General features: G+C 36.6%; 1 protein-coding gene across 10 annotated transcripts in view; it reads right to left on the reverse strand.

The window, feature by feature from the left end:
• mcf2lb (mcf.2 cell line derived transforming sequence-like b) overlaps positions 1-12,096 on the reverse strand; it is a 40,302-nt gene that overhangs the window by 12,376 nt on the left and 15,830 nt on the right. For 9 of the 10 annotated variants that reach the window (XR_003596166.1, XM_028022690.1, XM_028022689.1 and 6 more), the window contains exons 2-6: positions 11,231-11,314; positions 8,460-8,574; positions 5,590-5,680; positions 1,012-1,131; positions 120-236 (exon numbers count right to left, since the gene is read on the reverse strand). Coding sequence is in view for 9 of the 10 variants with exons in the window: in XM_028022690.1 (XP_027878491.1) it covers positions 120-236; positions 1,012-1,131; positions 5,590-5,680; positions 8,460-8,574; positions 11,231-11,314 (527 nt within the window). In the remaining variant the exon portion in view is untranslated. Of the gene's footprint in view, positions 1-119; positions 237-1,011; positions 1,132-5,589; positions 5,681-5,834; positions 6,930-8,459; positions 8,575-11,230; positions 11,315-12,096 lie in introns of those variants that run through there. The other variant, XM_028022692.1, reaches the window with a different exon arrangement.

Here is a 12,096-nt window from a genome sequence, read left to right on the forward strand (position 1 = left end):
TCACCATGTAAAAAGCCTCCTTGTGTTTATACATTCTCATATGCAGCACACTATTCTTTTGTTTGTTATGGATATTGAGAGCGTTAGTAGTTGTGATATAGTTGTGAGTGTTTTCATACAGTTCGATGTGAGATCCACTTCTCATGGCAGTAGTCCTGCGTTCCTCCGAGTTCCCGCGTCAGCTGGGTGCGGTCGATGTAGGAGTGCAGCTCACTCACGGAGCTCAGCATGATCACCTGAGGAGAAAGTATCCAATTACACACGCACAGCGATGTGAAAATACAGGCCTCATCGTGTTACATGAATATTTAGCTCACAAATATCGATGTCTAATCTACTTTTTTATTCACATCTGGAATATAAAGCGATTTAATTACAGCTCAAAACAGAAAGTAGAGCACAGCTTCCCCCCAAATCAAAGTTTGTATGAGATTATTTCAGCTGTATTTATTTTTATGTGAAACTTGTCCTTGTTTCTGTGTCCAAAGTCGTACATTTTAAACTCATCAACTCATCCAGAAATTCTGGACTTTTTCTGGTCCATTTTGCTTGGATGGTAAGACTTTGCTGTTGTTTTGAATAGATTATTATTTTATAGTGGAATGACTGATTTAGAAATGATTTTAGAGACATCTAAACAATGCTAAAGTGTTCTTTGTGAAGGCGTCAGGCAGCTCGTTAGATCTCAAGATTTTCCATGGTTTTCTTTAAAATGCTGAATAACAGTGTGTGGTTTTAGCTGACTTAAGTAGAAATAAATGCCCTCATTTATTCCTCACCAGAAATTAAGTTTTATTACTTATTACAGATCATTTTAAAGGTCGTTCCAGAATATTGATACATTTACTGCAGTTTTTTTTTTTTTTTTGGACAGTAAAGACTTTTTCAAAAGTGTGCATAAATCAAATGTTAGCTCTCATTTGTGGTTTTACTGTTAAAAGCCACATAGAAAAGACTAAGTACACACAGAACACAGAGTATTTGTTGACTGGAAAAACTGGTTACACCCACCGGCACCTTCATCTTGAACTCATCCTTGTTGAACTTAAAGAGGATGTCTGAGAGCGTCCTCTGCAGCAGGGTGGTGGGCCGCAGAACCAGGACCAGCTGGAGATTCCCGGGGAAGGAGCCCTGAAGTAACATTGTTAAATCTAAATCAGATTTAAAATGTTATTTACATTAAATTCTACTGAAATTTCAGGATAATTTCAGCAGTTTTTTCAACATTCTTAACATTTGAGTATGTGTAAATGTTTATTATATTGTAAATTTCACAAATCACGAAAAAAGGCTTAATTTTGTTTACAGTACTGATTTTCTGACTTCTAGATTAAATTAGATTACTTTATTGAACCAGGTAAGCTATTAAAAACTAGTTCTTATTGACAATAAAAACCTCATAAGTCATTAATCGCGTAAGAGTTATGAGGACAGAGCTTTCATGCACCAAAATCAACGCCTTTAAAAGGAATTGGTTATAATCCGTGACACACTTATGATGTTTACAAAACATACAAACTAGAAAAATCATGATTTTCAGTTCTGTGCTTTGCATCAAAATCAGGTCCAGCTTAAGAAGCTTGAGCCAGCGAACTGTGTTAGATGTGCATTTATTTCTTCAGGAGTTGAAAAAAAAGTTTTGATGTGGCAAATTAAAGATACAGAACATGTTCGAAATGTAAAACAATGCAGAACATCCTTTTTTCTTCATAGGTTTGTTTTTGTTCTTTCTTTTTTGACTGTGGATTGTGGAATACAGTACAGAAACACTACATTAGTTTTCATATATTTATATATTTGCCTTGGCTAAATAATTGCTAAAACAAAACTCAATAGTTTTTTAAGCTTATGTAGAAGATACTGTACTTGTATAACTGTGCAGACATAAACCACCTCCACCAACACATTTATTTTCAGAAAAGTTGCTGCTGCCTCTGCAATCACTTTCTTCCCGTCTCTGTTTTAGCTCCTATTTGAAACTGTTTCTCAAAGCTTCAACAGAGAGCGATATGAGGGGGGTGGAATGAGGAATGCAACTTAAGTATCTTTTTATATCTGTATTTTAGCAAATACTTAGACCAGCTGTGTCAAACTTGGGCCATAGCAAAAATCTGAATGTTCTTAAAGGGCCAGTTATGCCAGAATATATTGATAAAACCAATTAAACTGTTAAAAATATCAATATATAGGCTATCTGGATTCTGAGACTGTTGAAACTGTTGTTTTTGCAATCAAAATAGCAGATTATGTAGTGCCAGTTCAGAAATGTTTGTAAAGAATTTTTACAATATTTGTGCTAATGTATGATGTTAAATGTGACTTTTTAATTACTCATCATATCAATTACGGACTATAACTTGACATCAAGTAAAGGTGAGGCATCAGTCACTTAAACTCAATGTTTTTGACCAATTTTAAGAGAAATTTGCGGTAAAATCAGAATTTAAAAAAATGTGGAGATTTGTTGATTTGTGTAAATTTTGCAGATGTGTAAAAAACTGGAAGGTCTTATTGATGTAATTTGGAGTCTAAAGGGCCACATAAAAAGCTACGGCGGGCCAGATTTGGGCCCCGGGCCTTGAGTTTGACACATGTGACTTTGACGTTACAGCTGTTTAATGTTTTTCATCCAGTCTTTGTTTTCCTCTTTCTCTACTTTTGTTATACTTTTGGTTATGATTTGTAAAATTCAAAAATGCTTCCTAATATACTAATTATAAACCTAACTGTATGGCTACAAAAAACGCTGTTTCTTTAATTGTTTTCGGAACATTCAAATAAAACATCATGCTGTGTTTCCACTCAGCTAAGCCAGTGAACCAAGTAAAACACCAATTAAAATATCATGACTGACTCCCAGTGACAGACAGCTGTGGCAGCGGCTGGATGACAGCTAAGGGTAGACGCTCATCTCCCTTCCTAAGGCTGTGCTTTTGTTAAAGTGAGCCTAATTAGCCAATGACCTAAATGCACGGCTCAACTGATTGGTCCCTGTACTTGAATGGGCTGGAAACGCTGGCCTAAGCAGAGGTGATGGTAAATACGTTGTTGATATAAACCTCATGGGAAAACCTCTCGTAGATGAATTAATAAATCAACTCAGGGTTTGTCCTTGCTGAGGGCTGAAAGGAGGATGATGAAGGCACAGAAAGTGGATGTTCACGGATGAAGAGTACAGTCTGTGGGATATGCAGATGTTTTTAAATTACTTTGCAGCAGAACAAAGAATAACCTCTTTCTCAGAGTGTTTATGATTAATGGCGGTGTCAAACATTTTACTGAATAATTAGCATGTCAAGTAAGTCGGGTTTTTTTTTTAAATGAAATCTATTTAGCAAAAGAATAATATCTTTAGTAGATATAATTAACATGCAATATAAGTTCATTTTTATTAGATGTTCACTTTAGGTTTAAAATTTTAACTAAAGAAATATTTATACTAGAAACTTCAAAGCAACTAAAAATACATAATTAGACTGTTCTGATGAATTACATAATTAAATAAGCCCCAAGATATATACAGTTTAGAAATATACTAAAACGCTACAAACAGCAACTAGAATAGAATGCCTGCCCACCCATCCATCCATCCATCCATCCATCCATCCATCCATCCATCCATCCATCCATCCATCCATCCATTTTCTAACATCCTTGTCGCTAGTGGGGTCAGCAGGGGTACAATCAGAATACCTTTAGGTAAATTCATACACTTATAAATCTACCTAAGTTTACAGCATTATATTTACAGTATTAACCCTTATTGTTGTAAAATAATATAATAAAACAGTTTACCTCTGATTCCAAAATAAATAATTAAAGACTGCTTATGTTATAGTTAAAAGTGACCAAAATCAGCTTCAATTGGTGTCACCAGTGTAGAGCTTTACAGAAACTATCGATCGGAACCAGGCAGCGAATCTCTGATCGGTGCATCTCCAATATGATGGTGAACAGAAAAATGTACATGATTTCTTGGAATGTGTTGATGTTTTACAATCTAAGAACTACAGGTCTTTTTTCTTTATGGATCTGCAATAAAACTACAAACATGCTTGGTCTTCTTCTGTAGCATGTAGCCATGCTGTTTGGGTCTGATCGCTGCACGCTCTAACAGTCACGGCTTAGTAGCTCTTGGTTTTTTGTTCAGTGGCAGGCAAAAACAAGACACAAACAAACAAACCTCAAAGAAGAGCTAGCTTAATGATGAACATCGGGGACCAGCAACGCAACTGAAGGCCTAATTGAAACCAGTCCATAAACACATTACTGAGGTCTGTATGAAATCACGCTGCAAACATAGCCACGACCTAGAGTACAAGAGTATACACAAATATGTTTACATGCACAGATGAAAAACTGTAGCCCTTAAAAGATAATTTTGTCAAGAGGAAAAAAGCTCATTGCCTCACACAGATCCTCACATGCACAGAGAGGCTGAAGAACCTCTCAAGCTTTCATCATCTCGTATTTAGCAGCTCAGCTGAATCATCTCAAGCAGGACATTATTGCAGGGCTGACTGAATGCCCTCTATTAAAGTCTTCCAACCTGAATAAGTCTTCCCTGTGGGATTAATATAGCTTAATTAAATAGAAAATGACTGAGCGAGTCTGCTACGGGTCTATAAACAGCGGGTGGTGGCATTCAACTCCGATTCTCCTTATAGCACATTTAATTATTTTCTTTTTTAAAAAACCTATGTGTGATTCAGTTTGGATGACTGGCCTGAAGATCAGCTCAGCATGAAGCAAGCAGCTTTTTAAAATGAAATTAGCACAGGTTTTAATCCTTTATCCTTTGCTGTATTTTAGCAGGACGGGTCTGTACTACGTTGGGGGAGTAATAAAAGCTTCACTGTGTTCATAAAAACAAAGCTGCTCCCTGTCATTAGAGTTTTAAACCACACTGCTAATCAATAGTTCATTGTTTATACAAAAAATTGCTGGCTTTATAAGAAGCTGATATGTGAGAACAAATAGTTAAGCCAAACAGTGAACTGTGTGAGATTTTTTTTTTTTAGTAGAAACATCCAGCGATTCGTTGCGATGCTGAAGGAAAAGTTGCACAAAATTCAGAGTAATTTATATCTTTAGTTTAGGGTTGCTACGGTTTTCTCATTTAGAGAAAAAGCTTAGTGCGGATGGGCACAAATGGACAAATATTAATAATAACTAATATTATCAGATGTTTTTTTTATTTATTTAAAATGATCTAGATCTAAAAATACTTAAAATTTACACTTTCCAGTGTCCATGTGAGTATTGCAAATCTCTTCAATAAATACTAAAAAGGCATAAAGTTGTAGCAATGACGATTAATTTTACCTGCAGCTTTGGAAGCACAATATGGCTGCAACAGGAGCACATTAAAGGAAGTGATCACACTCCTACTGACCCTCGAGGGTGGAAGTGATATCTGAGGTGAAACTGTGACGGAAACACAATCATTCTCCTCCAACTCTCTATGACATAACAGATATCTTCCACCCCTGGGAGTGAAGTGTGTCATTGTGTGGATCTCTTTCTCAGACGGTTAAATATCCGTTTCTTAGTGTTTTTGCAGACGTTCAAGCACAAAGACAAACTCACTGCAATACGAAGCAGAGTCCCCTTGACAGCCGCCCATCGGTCCTGCCTGCGATCGATGACCAGGATGAAACCTACGTCTGTTGATGACAAGCTGCAACAAAAACAAAGAACAATGTAGGACACAAGGCAGCAGCGATCAGATAAGTCCAGATAGAGGGTTTGTCGTTGAGGAACCCTCTATGTGGACTTGAATTATACGTCCTATTAAACAACAGCTCAAAGAAGCAAAAACAAATAAAACATACATATTGTTTTCCCCGTGTTGCATGAAAAACAAATCCAAATGCTTGCTCACAGCACTGCTGCTTTGTTGTGCTGCTCCTTATCTCCTCAGACAGCCGGTGCAGTCCATAAAGAGAGCTGCTCTGAAGCTTCTCCAGATCTCTTGGTCACCAGCCATAAGCATTCGCATTTTTTCCCCGTGCCTCCCACCCCTTCCCTCCTACACAGCCGTCCCACGCTCTCGGAAGAGAGAGGAACGCGTCCACACAGGCGACTGCAAGCGAGATCCAGCAGCAGAACTCACAGCAGGTTTGAAAGCAAAATGCACAATCAGCAAAAGTGCACACAAGCCTCCCGGCACTTTCATTAGCCTTCATGTAGGCATGGCTTCCAGTATTATTTATTTACATTCATCAATCTGAACCTACAGACTAAACTACCAGGTTGAAAGAGTTTAAACAAAAGGCTTCTCTCTGCAGCAGGTAGGAGAAATCCACCGTGTTTGTAGTTTATGGAGAATAATGCTTTGGACCATAAAAGGTTTAAGCATAGGCACCGCCCATATTGCATTATTGAACTGTCCAATGAGAGATCAGGAGATGCAAGACTTAAACCAATCACAGTGATGCAAGTAAACAATAGACAGTTACAGTAGCCATTTAGGAGAAAGTGATAGATGTAGGGGAAGAAATAATCCTCAGGTCTCAATCAGTTCACTCTCAGTTAAGACTCTTTATATTAAAAATATTGACATTATTAAAAAATATTAAGAGAAAGAAAAGAAAAAACTATTGTAGCAAAATATATTATTTAAGGAAGGAGAATCCTAATATGCAAAACCAGGGCAGAAGCAGTGCCTGTTGGTGTGAAGGGATGCCTGGGTTTCCATCCTGGACAAGGTTTTTTCCATTTGACATGTTTTGAATTGAACAATTTCATTATTTTGCTTGGTTTCTGAAAAGGATCTCAAGAAGCTATTGTTGCATTATCCTCGTCCCAGTTTTTGAAACGACTACTCAGGGTACCGTTGTTTTTGTAATGGTGGGAAACTGCTAAAATAAGACACTAAAGACACAGCAAAATATACATTTTGTGTTTTTAAAAAACGCTTAAACATTGTTTAAATGAAAATTTAATGACACCTCAATGCCACAAAAAACATTTTGATGTTTTGCATAATATTTCCAAAACAGAAATCTGAATTAGCCTGATTCAGAGGCTTTACAAAATCATAAATTGGCCTCACAAGATTGATTCTGCAGTACAATTCCTGTTTTTCTCTGTTCTTTGTAGTTGTGTAGGGCCATACTGATGTAACCAACTTTTATATTTTCTCAAAATTGCAGGAGCTGACTGTTTATAAGTACAAAATTATATAAATGTTGCTAAAAAAAGTAGATACTTACAACAAATCAAGCAGTGTGGTTTTCTAGTCATTGATTCTAATTTCACGGTAATCTGGGATAATCTCAAATATAAGATTCTCTTTCAGTTTTTTCAAAACCGTGAGGGGATGCTTCTGTTGCAAACATGATCCAGTTTCTCAGAACAAAGAGCACAGAAGCACCTTGAGCTGTGTGTTGATTGGTAAAAAGCTTTGCTCTAACGTCTAACGCAGCATTGGGGAAAATTTGCTGCATGAACGCATTTGCAGTCACAGCAACAGAAACTCTTTTTTCACCTCGCCTCCTTCTTCATTGCTTAGCGAGTCAGAAAAATTGTGTAAATACCTAAACATTCTCAGATTAAAGCCCAATGCTTGTGTGAAATCTCATCTGTGTTAAATAAGGAAATGAAATAGAAATAAAATGTTTGGGACGTTCTTCATACAGACCGTAAATCTTTGCTAAAATGAAAGGGAGCATTTATATTTTACTTTGTGACAAGGTGACTAAAAACTTATCTAAGAAGCTCAGTTAAGTCTGGATTTTCTCCAGAGACCATATAAACCCAAATTTAATCTTTGGAAGCAAAGGTTCATGTGAGTTCATGCATTTTTGTCAAAAGCGGCTCTGCTCAGTTGTCTGTATGCATTATTCAGTCTCAACCAGTTAGAGCCACTGCAGTTTCTATTTATGCTCTGCTTTTTCTTTTTCAGGGAGGATCAGGAAAGCTAAGAGACTATTCTGAACTGTACATATATGTTATAACTATATGTATATTTAAATAAACGGATATTTGTTGGCATATTTGGAGGTAAAAAATGTCTTATATCTCAGGCTTTCATCCCTTTTCGAAATTGATCTGACCTTGTGAGCAAAAATGTGGATGCATTTAGTTATCTTAAACAGGAATCCCGATTTACACTTTTGAAATCTTACAGAAACCACTGTCTCTAAAGCTTCTAGAGATCTGTACTGTGATCCACTGCCACCTAGTGGCACAAATAACATTTATTGAGTGTCTAATAAGATTCATCATCACTTTCAGTTTTGCTTTCACTTGAAGCATCCTATCCATGAATTAATAATTTTCCAAAAACCACAAAAGTGCAGCAGATTGAAGAGAAAGAGAAGATGAAGTCATGAACGTAAAAAAAAAAAGATAAGAAACAAGAAAAACAAGTTGTGATAGAGGAAATAAGAAAAACAGCCAGGATTTTCATCCTCTGCCTCCGTCTGCTGCAGTCGGTCAGAAACAGACCTTACCTAGGCACACTTGTTAGATAGGTTAGGACGTTGTGAAACTCTCTGTCCGTGATTTCCCCAAATGCAGGAAACTCTGGAAACACAATGATGGGACTGCCATTATCTCCTCTACCGCCTGGAAGACAGTGAAAGAGAAACGTTGAACATTTCAGCTTTGAATTTAAAGGAATTTTGTACAAACACTGTATGAACAGGGATGAAACTGAAACCATCATTATTATTAGTCTGTGAAGGAAAATCCTTTTCAAATTTAGAAAGAAAGAGAAGAATCAAAGGCTACAGTGAGCTGATGAAACAGTTCCATGACATGAGATTAAAAGAGTTAAAAGAGCAACATTTTTCAGCTTAAATCTGTCTAAATCATTTTAATAAGATGTCAAATGAAGTCCTGTAGTTTGTTTGCCTTCAGTATTAAGACTAATGTATCACCAACGTAGAAGACTAATGTTTACTGCTTGTCAGCTGGCTGAAAGAATGTTATTAGGCTTTTACTTTACTTCCAAGAACTTCCGGATTCTAGAAATATTTCCACCGATAAAAAGAGTCGCAGTGAGGAAGTTGAATAAGTACCACCTATAACCCTTATTAAGCTGTTACTGTTTAAAATAAAAGTAATTAGATAATCATGTTTGAGTTAGACCCTTGTGTAAAAAAGATACTGAAAAACCGGTATCTTTATTTGATTGCTAAAACTATTTGTAATGTTTTTTTATTACTTCAAAACTGATTCCTCACATAAAAAAATTAGATTAGCAGAGGTGACTCCACCGCTGTAGCTAGGGTGTGCTACAGTTCCCCTGGATCAGACATGGCAGCCGTATGTAAATAGAAATTTTCAAATGTTTTTTTTTCTGTGCTCATATATTTATAAAATATGGCCATGATTGTACTGAACCTAAAATAATCAATGATAAACAGCCAAATAGAAATGTGGTTATGAATGAACAACAACAAAAGACAATAGGGAATAGTGATGAGACTTTGACCTAATTTCACATCCTACTAAGCAGTGGGAGGTAGAGCTGGACTGCTTGGTGAGTATATGAGGTAAAAGCCAATTGTGCAGAGATGTTCATCATACCTGAGGCTCAACAGAGAAGATTTAGGAAAAATTATTAAAAAAATCTCCACATGTTTATGTAGCCAGTGAGGACAACTAAGAAGCAGAGCTACAAGGTCAGCAAGATGCTGAAAAGCATATAAGAGCACATATGTCCCACTAACAAAACTCAGGAGTTCTTACATATTATGCAGCTTATTGATTATGCAACTTATTGATTGCAATAAGTTGATATCAGTGTCTTTGGCATTTAACACAGCTTAACTTGTCTTGTTGGGGAAAAAAAACAACCTGAGGAACAGCAGAGTCTTGCAGAATATAGGGACCTATGATCTACACAGCACAGCCCCCTAAACAAGATGACAAACTCCCTCATAGCAAATGCAGAAAAAAAAGAAAAAGTTGGAAAATTAGCAATCAAAAACTGTGTTTGACAGTTTTGATCAATTTTATGGGAAATGACCTGAATTATAAATTCAAATACATGTTGATAGATAATATGAGAAAACCTTTCAAATTGATTTATTTTTAAAATAATATTTTTTTCAAAACACTGTGAATTAATGGATTTGGTTTTAAAAGCAATGTCTATTAAAGACGCACCAATCAATCGGCCAAAGATTGAAAATGGCTAATTGATTTGGCCTGATGGGTCAGATCAGATACTGAAATAGCTGATATTTGTTTAATGCATCAAAACTAAGAGCTTCTGCCATTTTTGTTCTTTAAACGCACCTATCAACAGCGTGAGATTTAGGAAATGCATCAAACAAAATGTAGGGATTACATGTAAAATACTTCCTCTGTCAACAAAACTGTAGGCATTTTTTAAACCCTTATTTTACCAGGTAAGTCCTAAGTAATTGATGATTTTACTGCTTATTTTTCAAGCTGTGTATTATTTGATTCCCCTGCAGAGCACTTTGGGTGCCTTTGGATTTTAACGCATTTTATAAATAAATAAATACATAAATGAATGAAATGAATAGAAAACAAAAAGAGAACATGATTGAAATCAGCAGGTTAAGACAGAAAACGCCTGATCAGTGCATCTCTGAGTATTAAAAAATATATTTTTAGCAAAATCACACAACTGAAGAAGGAATAAAAATGCTAAAATGCTAAAAAATGAAACAGAGATGCTGCAACACTTTGCTTGTTGTTGACGACCTTGACAAACTCAATCAATCTCTCTCTCTCTCTCTCACACACACACACGCCCCCACACACACCCCGTCTACCTTCCTCCAAGCAACAGCTGCTCTGTCAGCACATGAGACTGGAATATCAATCCGCCTGCCTTTTCTTGTCCCATCACCATGGCAACAGCAAGTGCATGGTCATGCTTTCAGCGTCTGCTTTGGGTTTTTCAAAATGTTCCCAGTGTCTGCTGCGTCCACAAGGTCGCAAAAATAAAAACAGAGGACAGTTTTTTTATTTTATCCTAGGAGATGATGGAGTAGCTCCATTAAAAAAAATGAAGCATACTGTGAGAGTTTTGGTCAAAAATAGATCCAGGAAAGAAGCGACTAAGCAGAAGATATTTGCCGCTAAGGTCAGAAAGGAAGTAAAGAGGAAAGGGACAGGCATCACAGTTGAATGTCAAATATTATCTGTCCAGAGATAAAACATAAAGCATATATGAATTGGACACAGTTAAAATAGGCATAAATGTAACCACAGAGAGAAGATAGAAACATAAAACTGTCACCTGAAAGGAAGGCAAACTGTTTTCTGAGATCAGGCGTGATGTCAGCAGCGCGGGGGGGATTGGTGTCCAGCTGCATGATCTCATCTGGAAAAAAGGAGCAAATTCAAATATTTATCCATCAACCATCCATCCATCAATCAAACCTTAAAAAATCTGCAAATAATACTGATAAATATACATTTTGAACAGGCATCCTTTTTAATAAATAAATAAATTATAGCTACAAATGCAAAAATTCTGACAATTTAGAGTTAAACGGGTTACAAATGATCAGAATTCTGAATATTGATGAAAAATCCTGATTCATTGGGATAAAACGTACAGTGGCTCAATAAAATTTCATTTAAGTCTCCTTGGGTTTTTGTGACCTTCCTTCCATAGGATGTACTCCTGTGTCTCTTCAATGGACAGACCTCACAGGTGAAGCTATTGATTAACACCATACCCTCCTCTACAAACTGTCCAATCAAAACCCCTGGTCAAAAGACACCTGCTTCAGGTCTTTTGGTCTTTTTGTGCATCTACTTCCTTGCAATGCAAATCTCAAGCCGGTCGAAATAGATGACCATTCATACCGAACCTATTTCTGCTAGAGGTTAAAAGGAAGTAGTTCCTATCCACTGTTGTCACATGCTTGTTAAAAGCAGGGAGCAGCTTCAGAAATCACCAACTCAATGCACATTTCACCACACTGTCAGTGTGGTGAACATATGTCAGTAGGTGATATCTCTTGGTATATCATGATTAAACTAAATTTGGCCGAAATGCCTTCTGTTCAACTGGACATGAATTGGGCCAATGCTTTCTCAAAGCTTGTATATATTGGTGTCATACAAACACATTTAACTGAAGTGAAATTCAACTAG

Source organism: Xiphophorus couchianus, chromosome 7, assembly GCF_001444195.1.
Source record: "Xiphophorus couchianus chromosome 7, X_couchianus-1.0, whole genome shotgun sequence".
Lineage (NCBI taxonomy): Eukaryota > Metazoa > Chordata > Actinopteri > Cyprinodontiformes > Poeciliidae > Xiphophorus > Xiphophorus couchianus.